The sequence below is a fragment of the Rhinoraja longicauda genome, chromosome 18, assembly GCF_053455715.1.
Source record: "Rhinoraja longicauda isolate Sanriku21f chromosome 18, sRhiLon1.1, whole genome shotgun sequence".
Lineage (NCBI taxonomy): Eukaryota > Metazoa > Chordata > Chondrichthyes > Rajiformes > Arhynchobatidae > Rhinoraja > Rhinoraja longicauda.
Window position 1 is genome coordinate 17,305,054 of NC_135970.1, and position 18,127 is coordinate 17,323,180.

The 18,127-nt window shown below is 45.3% G+C and overlaps 1 protein-coding gene across 1 annotated transcript in view; it reads left to right on the forward strand.

Moving 5' to 3' along the window:
- The window catches only part of LOC144602156 (anoctamin-9-like), an 86,197-nt gene that overhangs the window by 21,642 nt on the left and 46,428 nt on the right, over window positions 1-18,127 (forward strand). The window contains exons 6-10 of the mRNA XM_078414891.1: window positions 4,033-4,091; window positions 7,454-7,542; window positions 8,279-8,410; window positions 8,957-9,053; window positions 16,559-16,619. Of these exons, the coding sequence (XP_078271017.1) occupies window positions 4,033-4,091; window positions 7,454-7,542; window positions 8,279-8,410; window positions 8,957-9,053; window positions 16,559-16,619 (438 nt within the window). The remainder of the gene's footprint in view (window positions 1-4,032; window positions 4,092-7,453; window positions 7,543-8,278; window positions 8,411-8,956; window positions 9,054-16,558; window positions 16,620-18,127) is intronic.

Below are 18,127 nucleotides of genomic sequence, written 5' to 3' on the forward strand. Positions count from 1 at the left end.
AATGGGACTCTGAAGCCTGGTACCTTGAAATAATTATGTTTGAGCAGGGATGACTGCAGATCTCCAATTTTTCTTACAATTCCCTCTTGCTGATCAAAATATCTTCCATGGAAAAATAAATACTGAGTTAATATGGTGTGGTAGGTGCACTGCATATCTTAAGCCCATAAGAAACTAGAAATAGTTTTTCATCAACATTTTCAATGATTTCTGAGAGTGGAATTTTCCTTAAAATCAACAATTTAAGTTACCAAACAGCATTCATAATTCAATCACTACATCAGGCATGTAAATTTTCCGTGTTTCCGCAGATTTCCGCGTTTTTAAAATCCATTCTCCGTGCTTTTTGCAAGATTTCCGCGTTTTTCACTTTGCCAAGTAAACGGAGAAATCGGAGGTCGCTAAGGGTTCTGTGAGAAATCCCCGCGCCGTGAAAATCGCCCCAAAAATGTGACACCTAGGCTGGTCAAGGCAATGTAGCTCAACCTCATCGGGACTTCCACGCCCGATCGGTGGGTTGAATTTGCAACCTGTGGCCGGGGCTCTGGAACTCCAGCCCAGCTAGAGCCAGCAAATCTATCCCCATGACTTCCTTGGCCTGCTGGATAAACCAGCAAAGCTCTGGAACCAAGAGTGCCAGAAAATCAGTGGTGGAACTGTAATGAGTAAATATTAAATTTAAGTGCAAGATTATATAACTAAATTAATTAAGACAAGGTTAAAATATAAAACACAACAGAAAAGCCAATTACCACCTTTTTGGGCTGATTATCAATTAATGTGCAAATTTACTTGAAAATGTTATTAGTGTACAGTGACATATTCACATTATTTTGTGATGTCTGTTGTCTGAAATGCACTAAACAAGGCTTGAAACGGGTAATTTTATGTGGAAATTTCCCAATTTTTTGACCCCCATTGTACGCTTCGCGCAAGAGTTCTGCTCTTTTCCTCTTTTTTTTTTCTCACTCACATGCCTGCTACATATCCAAGTCAATTGCCTAATTTGGCATTGAAGCTCCTTATTGGAGCAATATTGGGTAGCTGCAAACATGCAACCTTGTCCAATAGTTACCTTTAGGTAATCATTCTACCCCCATTGCAGTGGGCTGGCAGTGCCTGTTTTTGTGCTAACCGATTGTCTGGTGTTCTTTGTCATAATCTGTTGGATGTGATGGAAATTGGTGTTTCTCCTTTTCTTTGTTTGGTTCACACTTCTTCCAAGCTCAAAACTTCCTCTATGGTAACATGCTCAATTGTGGTCACAGGCATTTAAGGTAATTTCCTTCGCGAAATCTCTGGGCTCCGAAGATGCACCAGGATCCAGGTGGGAACACAGCTTCTCTGCAATGGCCCGTACAATATTCACCACCGCCCTCCATTAAATGCATACACAGTTTAAGTTCATCCTTTCAGTGTGAACTTAAAAACTTGGAATCTTGCACATCTTATAGGACCAACCCATATGGCAAACAAGACTAACCTTCCAATATGTAAGCAATGAAATTTAGAAGTTGAATTAATTGTGCAAAGTCTGGACTGTTGAATATTGCACATGAAATATAATTGTTTACATTATGAAGTTGGAAGGCCATGAAATACTAATTTAGATTGTTTTCCATCACCAAGGTTTTTACTCATGTCGCAGCCATTGATAAATTGCACTACCAAAATTCCTCTTAATATCTTACCTTTCTGACTTAAACTAACAAAACAGTCTAGCCGATTGCAGATCCATATCTGGTTTTACTGTTGCACATCCGGTCCATAATCCAGATCGGGTTTTGTACTGCGTTATCCTAGTCCTGGCCTGCTCGTCATCAGACTATTGTGGGAGCTGGGGGTAACAGTAGCCAGCATCTGTACTGCTTGTGATCTGCCAATACAGAACTTATGTACAAAGGCTTGAGTGACTGAATATATACACCCACAAACATGGTGTCAGAAGTGGGATCTTTGTGTTTAATTAACAAACGTATTGAGCCGAACTCCATCCACTGAAGGCATATTCTCTGGAAAGCTTACAATATCACTATCAGATAAGTCGTGTGAAGGCTCCGAGTGTAGCTATTGTAACAGTTGACCCCACATCAACGAAGGGAACCGCTTTTGCTGTACCCGGTTCCTGATTTACCCTGGTCCTCTGTGGCCACTGACATTTTTGAGTGGCGTGACAATCAATATCTGGTCCTGGTGATTCCTATTCCAGGTGGTTCGAGATCGATTTGCTCCGCGCAATTTCATCAGCGGCAATAATTCAAAAACTTGCGAGACATTTCTCGGTCCATGGGTCTCCACACACCCTCATGTCGGATAATGCCGGTCAATTTACCAGTCAGTGTTTCAAGGACTTTGCCACGTGCTGGGATTTTAAACACATCACCAGCAGCCCGGAGTATCCGCAGTCGGACGGGCTAGCCGAGAGGGCTGACTGTAGTGCCAAACAGGTCATGGTGAGATCCAGAAGAGCCGGATCCGATGTATTCCTGGACCTCCTCAATCTCCGCAATGTTTCACGTGACCCAGTCTGATGTCCGGACAAACTCGTACCACCCTTCCCGTTGCAAGGCAACTACTACAGCCCCGTGTTTATGAGCTCCAATCTGTTCAGGTTCAGCTGCAACATAAACGGCAGATCCAGAAGGCATACTACGACAGGTCTAGCCGTCCCCTCCGGCCTCTGTTGGAGGGTCAGACGGTCTGCCTAAAGACCCAGAAGGGTCATGATCGTCTGGGCGTAGTTAATGGGACCTGCCAGGAGCCGCGGTCCTATCTTGTCCAATCGGAAGGAGGAACGAACCGGCGGAACAGAAAACACAGTGCCATCTCAGCAGCATTCGCATGGCTACAGGGAAGTCACAGATGGCATGTTGTGGATCGATGGTGACCAGGCATCGGCAGACCGCAATCTGGGCTTTACACCAACAAAGGAGCCACGGGTGCCGGTGGTGAAATCACCCATAAAATTGTCTATAAAGTCACCCGTGATGTCACCGGTGCAGTCTCCTGTGCAAAAGGCTGTTGTGAGACCAGTGCCGTTTGAACCACCACCTACAGTGCTGCCACCTACAACGGGTACAGTAGAGGGCCTGTATCGTGCTCGTGCAGGACGGGTCTGTAAGCCCAATCCCAAGTACCAAGACTGGCTAGATACTTATTATGGATTCTGATTAATTACTGTCCTTACCATTCCCTTACATTTATCTTACTCATTTTGTATCCTCTGCATAGCATTTGTCGTAATTGCTATTTTCATCCCTTATATTAGGATGTTGGTTTGGAGACTTATGCTTAAGAAGGAGGATGTAGATCCATGTCTGGTTTTACTGTTGCACATCCGGTCCATAATCTAGATCAGGATTTGTACTGCGTTATCCTAGTCCTGGCCTGCTAGTCACCAGACTATCGTGGGAGCTGGGGGTAACAGTAGCCTGCATCTGTACTGCTAGTGATTAGCTAATAAAGAACCTATGTACAAAGACTTGAGTGACTAAATATATACACATATATATATATATATATATATATACATATGTAAGACTTCCTTCGTTGGATTTTTCATTAGTTCCATCAAGAAAGTATATAAGATGTATCCTACCAATCAGCAAGAAGCTATCGTCTACATGCAGGTAGTGCTCTCTGGCCTCCATGTCAATCCATTGGTCTTAGAATGGTGTCACCTAGAGATTAGTCAGCGCTAGTATACTGCAAAAATCTTTTATAAAAGGCACTTTTACAGCCACTTCTAATGCACTGTGATCAACACCAGTAGAATGCATATTTTACAATTTAAATTTGAGATCAATTCCAGCTCTGGTTGATTTATCCCATCTGATTTTGCTCAGTAATTTAACCATTGGCCTTCTGCCTGGTTTTCTTAATAATAAAATACTTATATGCATGAGTTCTGACATTTAAATAAATATGACTATTGGCAGAAGAAGGTATTTTATCTAATGGATTCATAATTACATTAGAATGATTTTCATTTGCTCTACTTGTATATAATGCTTTTGTACTTTCTGATAATAGGTGGTCTTCGCGAATTATTAAAACACAAGACATTTCATTCAGCCTTTCCACTTCATGCGGTAAATTTTACTCCTTATTTTGGTAAAAGCAGTAAAGAATTAATTTTAAAGAAGCATGCAACTATATTTAACTGAATAAAGACTTAACGCAGCAGTTGGGAAAAGTGATACAATGTATCACCTTAAACATTTCTTGTTCGCTCTTAAAACGCGATTCTGAAACGTCACCTATCCATGTTCTCCAGAGATGCTCCCTGTTACTCCAGCACTTTGTGTCCTTTTGTTAAACCAACAAATGCAGTTCCTTGTTTATCCATTTTGACTGCTCCACTGAAATATCCTCAAGGTATGTCTATTTTGAAGTTTTTTCTCTAATGGGAGTTCTGTGAGACCCTCTCTCACTGCTCTCCCTCTTGATTCCTGCTGCTTTCTGACACTAGGACCATATTTTGACTCTTCAATCCTGTCTCACACCGTCCATTTTTATATCTGGCCTTTGTTGCACCCATCTGCCTATCAAAACTCCCACGCTCTATCCTGCCTGTCATCTCTTCCAGCTTTCTTCCTTCTTCCTGCCTCTCCCCCCCCCCCCCCCCCCCCCCCCCCAGATAGCAGTCAGCACTACTAGTCGGGAGTGGGGATGGTGTTGTTTTGCTCTCTCTTGCACTTCTTGCAGGGCCCCAACATTCAGCCTAATCCAACTTTGAGAGCAGGCACTACTGGTAAGTTGACCACAGCTCACTTGCTGTTCAGGTTTCCAAATATTTTGGAAGGCAGGTCTACCGAGTCCACTATTTTGTCTTGACCTGAGCCTGATACAGATCCCACTATATATAAACCCCTTCAGTCTCCACCATCTCCTACTCAGGTTTCCTGATTGCATATCTGAAACAAAATGAGTCAGTAGATGGGAAAGGGAGAATCAGTGTGCATCGAAGTAAGCATGATGGCAATCAGCACTGATGTCCTGAGCCTGAAATTCGTGGCAGAGATTTAATTTGATGACTCTACAAAATCGCAAGTTGGGCAGAGCCATATTAATATATTTCATGGCAAAGAATAGACCCATTGCCTAACCTGTGGAAACTTTGAACATAGAACATAGAAACGTACAGCACAGGAACAGGTCCTTAAGCCCACAATGTCTGCCGAACACCAATGTTTGCCCTTGATAAGCTAATTTCATCTGCCTGCACGTGATCCATATCCCTCTATATCCATGTGCCTGACGAAAAGCTGCTTAAATGCCATTATCATATATGCCTCCACCACCATCCTGGCAATGTATTCCAAGCACTCTCCACCCACTGCATAAAAAAATAATTCCCCCCCCACATCGCATAGAAGTCATAGTCATACAGGAAAGAAACAGGCCCTTTGGTCCAAATTGTCCATGCTGACCAAGATGCTCCATATAAGCTGGGGCCATTTGCCTGTGTTTGGCCCATATTCCTTAAACCTTTGCCATCCATGTGCCTGTTGATGTGTCTTTTGAATGCAGTGATAGTATCTGCCTCAAATCCCTCCTCTGGCAGCTCGATCCATATACCCACCATCCCCTGAGTGGAAAATGTTGCTCCTCGGGTTAATATTAAATCTTACCCCTCTCACCTTGTGAAGACCAATGTACCAACAGTCTTTTTGACAAACCTATCCTTCCTTTGTCCCGCCCCCCTGACATCAGTCTGAAGAAGGGTCTCGACCCGAAACGTCACCCATTCCTTCTCTCCCGAGATGCTGCCTGACGTGCTGAGTTACTCCAGCATTTTGTGAATAAATCACCTTAAAGTATGTTGTCTTGCTTTTGATTTCCCTACCCTGGGTAAAAGATTCTGTGCATTCACCATATCTATTGCCCTCATGATTTTTGTACACCTGTATAAGATCACCCCTCAGCTTCGTGCCCTCCAAGGAATAAAGTCCGAGCCAGCCCAACCTCCTCCTGGCTCAGTCCCTCAAGTCTTGGCAACATACTCGTAAATCTCTGCACTCTTTCCAGCTTAATGACATCCTATAACAGGATGACCAAACCTGAACACAGTTCTCCAAATGTGGCCTCACGAATGTCTTATTCAATTGTAATATAACATCCCAACCTTTATACTCAATATCCCAACTGGTGAAGACCAATGTACCAACAGTCTTTTTGACAAACCTATCTCCTTTAAACTCTGCCCCTTTCAGCTTAAAGCTATGCCCTCTAGTCTTTGACATTTCCACCCTCTGAAAAGGGTTTGATTGTCTACTCAAATTATGCCTCATAATTTGATATACTTCCATCAAGTCTCCCCTCAATCTGTTGTGTTCCACGGAAGTCTGTTCAACCTCTCCTTATAGATAACACCATCTATTTCAGGCAGCATTCTGGTAAACCTCCTGCATCCTCTTTGAAGCCTCCACATCTTTCCGTTAATGAAGCGACCACCACCAACACCACCTCCTTAATTTGAAACTGCCCTTGCATATTAGTATTCTTCACACTGACCTCAACCGTCCTCTATGGGCTTCTCCTTGGTAAATACAGATGCAAAGTACCTATTTAGTACCTTGTTGACAGCCTCTGACACCAGGCACAGATTCCCTGCTTTATCTTTGAGTAATCTTACCTTCTCTAGTGAATGAATGAATTATACTTCATTGTCATATGTGACCTGTCAAAGTCAGATTATTTGCTTTACATACACAAGGTATGCAAAGAGTCGCCACATATAGGGTGCCAACAAAGTTAACAACTATTCCATTTGGCCCCTAACGATCACCCTTTGTTCTTGGCAGCCCCCCCACCACCGCTGGGTCCCTATTTGTTCTCGGCGGCACTCCAAACTGCGGCACCCATGAGGCCTGTCCTGCCTCTGGCACCCTCCGCCGACCCATCCGACCTCTGGTACCCAAGCGGGTCCGTCTGACCACTGTTACCCTAATCAGGATTCAGACAGATTTGGATCTAACTGGCTCCTTTCTCTTGTCTCCATGTTAATTATTGTTACTTTCCGGACAATTTTTTTGAGTAAATTATGACAAAAATGCTTTAAAAATGAATTAATTTAGGAAGAACCTATTATTTAAATGGAAAATAATTGGTGGATACAGAGGAGGAGGGTGTTGATTGGCAGATGGTTGGACAAAGGCCAGAGATGAAAAGATAAAAAGTGTGAGGTAAAGAGATAAGGATAGAAGACTTGCCAAATGTGAAGCTAGAGGAAGGAATATAGCTGGAAAGGGATGAGGTAATGGAGGGGAAAGAAATGGATATGGGTGCGCATCCAAGTGGGCCAAAGGGCAGAAGAGGGTATTATTTGTAGGTGGGTTACCTAAAATTGGAGAATTCAATTTTCAGACCATTAGGTTGTAAGCTAACCAAGAAAAATATGAGGTGCTGTTCCTTCAGTTTATGAACCTAAAATCTATTTTATTTTATTTAGGAAGACATTTGGAAGAAAGAACATATATTTCAAAAAAACTGGGCTAATTGGAAAAGCTTATTTACCAAACAACCAATCAATCACATAAGGTGATTCACTAATTATGTACTTTTGGATAGTTGCTTTCTAATTGCAGCGAATATTTTTTGCTGGAAACCTATGGACGAGACATAGTTCAATATTCAAGAACTAAATTCAGTGACGTTATGGGATAAGGTGTGTTTCTGCAAGGCAGAGATTCTCAAGAGTTAAGCTAAGATTGCTGTGATGGTATGCTGTTTATGAAGCAGGCTAGTTGTTAAATTAATAATGGAAGTCCAAGAGATTACAAATGGGCATATGAAGCCATGAAATGTTTTTATGTGAGATTTAGCACAGAAATGAATCCTAAGGAAAAATGTTGCATCAGGCAGTGTCTGGAGAAAAAAAAATCAGTGTTCGCATTACAGATGGAATGGAATTGAAAGGAACAAACTGGGGCATTATCTACAATGTGAATTAATTTTTAATAGATGCATTATAATATAAGTGTCTGTCAAAACACTGAATAGATAAGTCAGGGAAGCTATTTAAAGCTGATTAAAGGTAGTGTAAGGTCAGTTGTGGCAAACCAGAGTGCATTTAGTATTGTGTGAGATAATCAAAGACCAGAATAGCATGGATTTCAAATTGTCAAAGAGGGCAAATTATGTACCTTGGCTGTTTTGTTTTACAGAAGGCGTTATTATATTGAGTGCTTCAAAAATGAAGCATTTGGCAGTGGGAAAGATCATTATGTCGAAAATGGTTCACATTTTGAATCATAGGTATTGGTTCTTTTTCTAGACTCTACTTCGGAGAGCGTCTTGCCTTGTACTTTGCCTGGCTTGACTGGTACACCATGATGCTAATTCCTGCTGCTGTGGGTGGAATTGCTGTTGTTATTTATGGATTCTACCGTGAAGATAATCAAGTGAGGTACTATGTTTTTTTTTCTTTCTTCAGTGATATTGTACAATCATATGCAGGTAACAAATATTTTAGATGATGCAATTTTGTGTTCAGTGAAAGCTCATAACCTTGCTTTATAATATTGGATAACACAAGAAGAATAGTGACTTGAAATCTGAGAATTTCTCACAATTGTGTGGGTGATCCGAAACTCATAAAACAGCAGCTCTACTGAAGATACAGATGATGCAAACGATGTTTAATGTGAATGTGAATTGAGGCAGGTTGGAATTTTAAAAGAAAATGCACGATGCACAATGAAGAAAGGAATAAAAGAATGGGTGAGATGAGGCAAGTAGAGGGATGGAGGTTGAATTAGTTTGAAATAATTTAGCCTGGATCATTTGTCCTGAATAGCCTGTTTCTTTTTATAAGTACCACCATTAATCCAGAAGCTTAATAATGAAGCAATGTCTTGAATTTTGGTCTATAGGCCATAATATCTAAAGATTCTTTATGTCAGAAATATAATGAAATGTTTGATCTGTTGTTTAATTCTCATTGAGTTTACAGTGAGGAGACCTGCAAAGCCAACACAACAATATTGTGTCCGCAATGTGATCAGAGCAGTTTTTTTCGGAGGCTCTCCGATACATGTGGATATTCAAAGGTAATGTAAAAGATCTAATTAATTTAATATAATAATATTAGGAAAGTTGAAGTGTTATGTGTTGTCTGTTTCCTGTTGCATTCACACTTATTATTGGAATGCTGGGTGGCTGAATGTCAATGCATTTGTGGGAAAAAAATAGTTAATAGATGAAAAGGTTCGTCAAAATTGACCCAGGACCTCTGGGCCTGCTACAGGTAAGTCTTGTGCATTTCTCAGATTACAAGGTGACTTGATTGAGTTGTAAACGATCCTAAAATATCTGGAGCCATGACAGAATGCAGTTGCAGAGGGCGTTTCCTCTTGTCAGATAATCTAGAACGAGGGAAGTACAGTTTAAAATTAGGAATCTCCCATTTAAATCAAAGACTTGGTGATTTTTATTATCTTATGGCGAGTCCGAAACTTGTTGGTTGTAGACGAAGTTTATTGCAGCCGCAATACACGAATACAGAGTTAAACAACAAGGTACAGGACAACCAATACAAACTTACTGTCTTCCTTGAAGACTTCGCCGAACTGACTAAATCGGGCGCCAAACGCGCACATGACATCGCTGGCCAATCAGCGATGTCGCTCCCTGGACCAATCCCCATGGTCGTGTTCCCACGTGACCTCGCTGGCCAATCCGAGGGTTCGACGACCTGGACCATTCTCTATGGTCGCTACATGACCCCCCCCAGAACCCGAGGTGCGGAACCTAGCAGGGAGCCGGATTTCGCGACCATAACGAGTACGGAGAGGGACAGCCTGAACCACAGGAGCCGGAGGTTCCGGACTTGGTGGAACAGCCGGAACGAGAGGTTCTGGAGGAACTACCGGCACGGGGGGTCCTGGAGGAACTGCCGAAACGGGGGGTCCTGGAGGAACTGTCGGAACGGGGGTTTCCGGACTGGGCGGAACTAACGGAGGTCGGCCTCTCCTAGGGGTTTGACCGACCAGGACTGGTTGATCCGGGTCCAAATGGGCAGGTTTGAGCCGGGACACCGAGACGAGTTCACTCTTGCCGCCCATGTCTAAGGTGAAGGTAGCCGTTCCCTTACGTAAAACCCGGAACGGCCCTTGATAGACCCTCTGCAACGGGGCGCGATGGGCATCTTTACGCAGAAAAACAAACTCACAGTCCTTCAGGGAAGACGGTTCATGTACCATGGGACACCCATGACGTGAAGTCAGAACTGGAGCCAGGGAGCCCACCCGTTCCCGGAGAGATGCTAACGCTGATGGGACTGTAGGGAGCAGGTCTGAAGGGTCCGGAAACAGATCTCCGGGTACTCGAAGTGTCGAGCCATATACTAGCTCTGCGGACGACGCACCGAGATCTGGCTTAGGAGCAGTCCGGATACCCAAAAGAACCCAAGGGAGTTGGTCTACCCAGTCCGGGCCTTCAAGCTTTGCACTGAGGGACGCCTTAAGTTGGCGGTGGAACCTTTCTACGAGTCCATTTGCCTGGGGGTGATATGCAGTTGTGGGTTGTAACTTGGACCCGTACAGTTCCGCCAGCGCGGCCCAGAGGGACGAAGTGAACTGTGGCCCTCTGTCAGTTGTAATAACTGCCGGGACCCCGAAACGAGCTACCCAATGAAGGGCCAAAGTCCTAGCACAAGACGCTGACGAAATATCAAACAATGGGAAAGCCTCTGGCCACCGGGTGAACCGATCCACCACCGTGAGGAGGTGGGTGTAGCCCCGGGAGGAAGGCAAAGGCCCGACCAAATCCACGTGGATGTGGAAAAAACGAAAAGCCGGGACCTCGAAATCCTGTACGGGGGGCTGGACGTGGCGCTGGACTTTAGCGGTCTGACAGGGCACGCAGGAACGTGCCCACCCCGCTACCTGTTTCCGCAGGCCATGCCAGACAAACCTCGCTGCTACCAATGCAGAGGTGGAGCGGATGGACGGGTGCGCCAGCCCATGAATGGCATCGAAAACCCGGCGCTGAAGGGAGGGCGGTACTACCGGCCTGGGACGAGGAAGAGAAACATCGCACCAGACTTTCGTGCCCTCCGAACCACAAGCTACCTGGGCCAACTTCAATCCCGAAGTGGTGGACCGGTAAGCCGAAACGGTATCCGCTAGGAGCTGTGCCTCCGCAAGCTCCTGGGGATCCACTTCGCAGTCCACCGCCGAAATAGGGGGAAAAGCAGGTCTGGACAGGGCGTCAGCAACGGCATTAAGCTTACCCGCGACATGACGGACATCGGTGGTAAATTCGGAGATAGCAGTCAGGTGCCGCTGCTGGCGGGCCGACCATGGGTCAGACAATTTCAAAAAAGCAAATGTTAATGGCTTGTGGTCCGTAAATGCCACAAATGGGCGGCCCTCGAGGAAGTACCTGAAATGACGGACAGCTAAATAGAGAGCTAGAAGCTCTCGGTCAAATGCGCTATATTTCAGCTCGGCCGAATTTAGTTGCCGGCTGAAAAACGCTAAAGGCTGCCAACGGCCACCGACCTGCTGCTCCAGAACCCCGCCCACCGCCACGTCAGAGGCGTCAACCGTCAGGGCCGTGGGGGCGGAGGGGCTCGGATGGACCAACATGGTGGCGTCTGCCAAGGCTGCCTTAGCTGCTGTAAAAGCCGACTCTGCGGTCGGGGACCACAACAACTCTACCGGATTCCCTGCAAGGCATTGGAAAAGCGGGCGCAGGACTCGCGCCGCTGCCGGAACGAATCTATGGTAGAAATTAACCATGCCTACGAACTCCTGCAGCCCTTTTACTGTGGTGGGCCTGGGAAAAGCCCGGATAGCCTCCACCTTCTCGGGCAAAGGGGCGGCGCCGGCAGGAGTAATTCTGTGCCCTAGGAAATCGAGAGCAGGCAGGCCGAATTGACATTTGGAGGGTTGGATAATGAGCCCGTGGTCTTGGAGCCGCTGGAACACGGTCCGCAAATGGGCCTGGTGTTCCTGCACTGAGGGGCTGGCGACCAGGATGTCGTCTAAATAAATAAACAAAAAGGGTAAACCCCGGCCCACGCGGTCCATCAGTCGCTGGAAAGCCTGTGCCGCGTTCTTTAAACCGAAAGGCATACGCAATCATTCAAACAACCCGAACGGAGTAATAGTTGCAGTTTTCTGTATGTCCTCCGGTCGCACCGGAATCTGATGGTATCCTCGCACCAAATCGATTTTGGAAAACACCACCGCTCCTTCCAGCCCAGATGAAAAGTCCTGTAGGTGCGGTATGGGGTAGCGATCAGCCGTGGTGACAGCATTGAGACGCCGATAATCGCCACATGGCCTCCACCCCCCAGATGCCTTGGAGACCATGTGTAACGGCGAGGCCCACGGGCTGTCAGACTGACGGACAATTCCCATTTCCTCCATCTTCCTGAACTCCGCCCTTGCCACCACCAGTTTGTCTGGCGGTAGTCTCCTGGCCCGAGCGAAAACGGGAGGGCCTTCGGTGCGGATGTGATGGACCACACCGTGCTTAGCCGAAGGTGCGTCAAAACGTTGGACGAGCAGCTCTGGGAACTCTGCCAGAATCGCAGCATACGAGTCGGGGGCCGCGACGACGGCCTGGACAGTAGGGCTGGGCGAGGAGGCGATTGCCGGAGCGACGTGCTCATCTTCGGCAGAGGGTCGGAGGTCGTTACCGCGGACATCAGGAACCAGTGAAAAAGCCGAGAGAAAATCTGCGCCCAGGATCGCTTGTTTGACGTCGGCTATGATGAATGGCCATTCGTACGTGCGGAGGCCTAACACAAGGGACATCTTCCGTGTACCGAAAGTGCGAATTGGGCTGCCATTAACCGCGATGAGGGTGGGACCTGTCTTACCCGATCTGGTTTCGAGGTCGGTCGGCGGCACTATGCTGACGATGGCTCCCGTGTCTACCAAAAATTCTGTGTCCGTGAATCGATCATGGACATAGAGGCGCCGGTTCTGGCCAATCGTAACTGCTCCTATGTACGATCGGCCGAGGCATTTCCCGCGAAGGTACAAGGCAAACGACAGTTGCGGGATTCGTTACCCCATCGTAGGTGATAATAGCACCAGCCATACTTGTGCGGATCTTTTTGGCGGGCTTTCGGAGAATTGGCGGGAGACGTGGCGCCATCTTGCCGTTGCTGTGGCGTGGTCACCGATGTCGAGACTTTGTTGATTGAACCACTTGCCTTGTTTTTTGCCGCTATGAGCGCGTCCGCTTTCGCTGCATATGCTTCGGGGTCCTTAAAAGAACAATCCGTGAGCAGCAGTCGGACATCCTCGGGAAGTTTCTCGCGGAATGCCTGTTCAAACATCGGGCAATCCGTATGCTCACCGGCTAGCATCATCATTTCGGCCATGAGGACGGAAGGCAGTTGGTCTCCAAGATCCGGTAGGTGCAGAAGTTTTGCCGCACCACCATGCTTATTAAACCCGAAGGTTCGCAGTAATACCTTCTTCATGGCCTCGTACTTGTCTTCCGCAGGTGAATTTACGATGAACCGCATCACGCGCTTGGTTGTGTCCGGCGATAGAGCGCTGACGAGGTAGAAGTACTTCGTGGATTCGTCCGACACCTTCTTTATATGGAATTGAGCCTCGGCGTGGATAAACCAAGCTTGCGGTGCGTACGTCCAAAATAACGGAAGATGAACGCCTGCCGCGCTTGACTCCGGTGTGCCCTGCTCGGTCATCGTCAACGAGGCGTCGGGTTCCTGCTCAGTCGGCGATCGTCCAGATCACGTCGGGGTCACCAATATGGCGAGTCCGAAACTTGTTGGTTGTAGACGAAGTTTATTGCAGCCGCAATACACGAATACAGAGTTAAACAACAAGGTACAGGACAACCAATACAAACTTACTGTCTTCCTTGAAGACTTCGCCGAACTGACTAAATCGGGCGCCAAACGCGCACATGACATCGCTGGCCAATCAGCGATGTCGCTCCCTGGACCAATCCCCATGGTCGCGTTCCCACGTGACCTCGCTGGCCAATCCGAGGGTTCGACGACCTGGACCATTCTCTATGGTCGCTACAATCTTACCATTATGAGTCTTTGGAACTCTCTTCCTCACAGGGTAGTGGAAGTAATCTTTAAATATTTTTAATTCAGATGTATATCGATTCTTAATAAGCAAGAGGGTGAAAGGTTATTGGGAGAGGCAGGAAAGTGGTATTGAGATTTCATCAGATTTGATGAGAGTGGTCAAGTGCCCCTAATTTAAATGAATAGAACTGGATCTGGTCTGCTGTTTGGACTTGCCCCTTACCTGTATTAACCTGAAGTGGATCAGTACTTGAAATCTTTTAGGTGTCTGGATTCTAGAGGCATCTAGGAAGATGTAGTGAGACCCCAGGCAACTTTGACAGAAGAAATAGGTAGGGTGGAACTTTGACTTGAGTAAAATCTGTCAAATTATTGACCACCCTGACAATCAGTTATTTAAAAACTTTTTTAAGTTGATGTAAGGAATTTAAGGAAATTAAAGAATCGTTTGAATTCAATTAAGAATACGCAAAATCAAATACAGATCATTAAATTAAAGTTAATTATATTTATTCCCTATTCTACAGACTGAGAATCCCCCCACTCTGATCCTATGCAATGTTTGATCTGCTGTAGGATTGGGTAAAAATGGGCTCCTTTATATGCTAAAGAATCCTAGCAAAACCAAACTATGCTGGTATACCACATAATGGTACCTGCCTCCCAAACTTCCTGTGAAACCATCCAGGGTTGACTTCAGCAGAAATAACTAATGCCAGCAGTTTGCTTCATAGTCATCAGCTATGGCCAGAACCATTTGGCGTTTGATCTTTCCATCACTGATATTATGCCAATTGGTTTATTTTCGCCAGATTGTACTAACGCTCGTTTAAAACATAAACATAACTTTAATTATTGCCAGAGACACATTTTTCTTTTCTAATATAATAATACTTCTTCCTTTTAATGTGCAGAATCAACCTATCTAGATTAGGGTTTGTATCTTTCTTTGGTTAGTTTCTCATTTCTATACTCGGTTATAAATGTCTTCATACCCATTCTTGTTATGAATAACAGTGGGATTGCTTTCCCCATTTACCTTGAATAAAGCTGCTGGCATCCTCTTGGTACGTTGGTCACATGAAAATACTACTCTTCTGACAGCTGTCCGCACACAGCAATGTGTTTTAAAAAGGAAGGAGAAGCAATATTGCATTAGTAAAGAAAAAGATGCTAGAATACTGGCAATAACTATTGTTTATACATTTTAAAGGAGAGTTGAAATAAAAATAGGTCGGCTGCTAATTGAGCCAAGCTGATAGTGTTATTACTGAAACATTTCTCACTATGGAAGGATTAATGGACATACTATCTCAGGTATCAGGTTGACAGACAGAAAGCAAAGAGTGGGGATAAATGGGTCCCTTTCAGAATGGCAGGCAGTAACCTGTGGGGTACCACAAGGCTCGGTGCTGGGACCGCAGCTATTTACAATATACATTAATGACTTGGATGAAAGGATTAAAAGTACCATTAGCAAATTTGCAGATGATACAAAGCTGGTAGTGTGAACTGTGAGGAAGATGCTATGAGGTTGCAGGGTGACTTGGACAGGTTGTGTGAGTGGGTGGATGCATGGCAGATGCAGTTTAATGTGGATAAGTGTGAGGTTATCCACTTTGGTGGTAAGAATAGGAAGGCAGATTATTATCTGATTGGTGTCAAGTTAGGAAAAGGGAACATACAACGAGATCTGTGTGTCCTAGTGCATCAGTCACTGAAAGGAAGCATGCAGGTACAACAGTCAGTGAAGAAAGCCAATGGAATGTTGGCCTTCATAACAAGGGGAGTTGAGTATAGGAGCAAAGAGGTCCTTCTGCAGTTGTACAGGGCCCTAGTGAGACCGCACCTGGAGTACTGTGTGTGGTTTTGGTCTCCAAATTTGAGGAAGGATATTCTTGCTATTGAGGGCGTGCAGCGTAGGTTTACTAGGTTAATTCCCGGAATGGCGGGACTGTCATATGTTGAAAGACTGGAACGACTGGGCTTGTATACACTGGAATTTAGAAGGATGAGAGGGGATCTTATCGAAACGTATACGATTATTAAGGGGTTGGACACGTTAGAGGCAGGAAACATGTTCCCAATGTTGGGGGAGTCCAGAACAAGGGGCCACAGTTTAAGAATAAGGGGTAGGCCATTTAGAACTGAGATGAGGAAAAACTTTTTCAGTCAGAGAGTTGTGAATCTGTGGAATTCTCTGCCTCAGAACGCAGTGGAGGCCAATTCTCTGAATGCATTCAAGAGAGAGCTAGATTGACCTGTTAAGGATAGCGGAGTCAGGGGGTATGGGGAGAAGGCAGGAACGGGGTACTGATTGAGACTGATTAGCCATGATCACATTCAATGGCGGTGCTGGCGGAATTGTCTATTGTCTATTGTATCCTAGTGTGTCTACAATTGTAAATTTTGTTTGATTTATTGACTGATACAAACATAAAAATTACAGTTTACAGTTCAGAGATTAAGTCACAATATATAGTGTGGTGAGTGACCAGTGCTAATGAACTTTTTATTTTTCTGCAGCTGACGCAAATCTTTGATCAGAAAATAACAATCTGTTTTGCGATGTTCATGGGAATCTGGGGTATGTTCACTTCCTTTAGCAATGTTATTTATGTTACTTTTGGAAAGGCAAGGCCAGGCACTCTATGGCTCTATGTGATCAAGTTATTCAGCACAAGATTGCATTCTTCAAATGAAGGAAGACACAGAATGCTGGAGTAACTCAGCGGGTCAGGCAGCATCTCAGGAGAGAAGGAATGGGTGCACTTTTGGGTCGAGACCCTTCTTCAGACTGATGTCAGGGGAGGGGGCGGGACAAAGATAGGATGTAGTCGGAGACAGGAAGACTAGTGGGAGAACTGGGAAGGGGGAGGGGATAGAGAGGGGAAGTAGGAACTACCTTAAGTTAGAGAAGTCAGTGTTCATACCACTGGGGTGTCAACTGCCCAAGCGAAATATGAGGTGCTGTTCCTCCAATTTGTGCTGGGTCTCACTCTGACAATGGAGGAGGCCCAGGACAGAAAGGTCAGATTGGGAATGGGAGGGGGAGTTGAAGTGCTGAGCCTCCGGAAGATCAAGTTGGTTGAGACGGACTGAGTGGAGGTGTTCAGCGAAACGATCGCCAAGCCTGCGTTTGGTCTCACCGATGTAGAGAAATTGACATCTGGAACAGCGGATACAATAGATGAAGTTGGAGGAGGTGCAGGTGAACCTCTGCCTCACCTGGAAAGACTGTTTAGGTCCTTGGATGGAGTCGGGGGGGACGGGGACGTAAAGGGACAGGTGTTGCAGAAGTTGAGTTTATTGTCATATGTAAAGTAGAGAGGTCTTGGGTACAATGAAAATCTTGCTTGCAGCTGCATCACAGACACATTGACACTGACAACACAATAAAACAACTTATACACAGATTGCACATAAATTCTTCAAGGCAGTGAAATGAAAATGACTGCAATATACATGACATTGGTGCAAAACAAAATTAGAAAACATGTCCTTCATAGTGCATGAGGTGGTCCATAGTGTTTGATTGCTGAGATACGATTGGGGTTGTGCCGGTCGGTTCAAGAACCTAAATTTTGTAGAAAAATAGTTGTTGCTGAACCTAATGGCATTTGCCTTCAGACTTCTGTAGCTCCTGTCTGATGGAAGCAGCAAGTGGAGAGCATGCCCTGGATGGTGCGGACCCTTGATGACAAAGGTTGCCTTCATGAGGCAGCACCTCATGTAAATGGTTTCAATGGTGAAGAGAGCTATTTCTGTAATAAACCGGGCTGGGTCCGCAATATCTTGTATTCCTCTGTGTTGGAATATCCGCAATAAGGCACCGTGCGAACAGTAAAGATACTTTCTACTGTGTATCTGTAGAATTTTATTGGAGTATTTGGTGACTTGCCAAACCTCTTTAAACTTCTAAGAAAGCAGAGTCGCTGGTGCACCTTCATTATGAATACATCTATGTACTGGACCCAGAGCGGATCATCTGAGATATTAATGCCCAGGAATTTGAAGCTGCTAATTTCCTCCATTGCCAATACACCAATGAAAACTGGTATGTGGACTCCTGACATTCCCCTTTCTGAAGCTAAT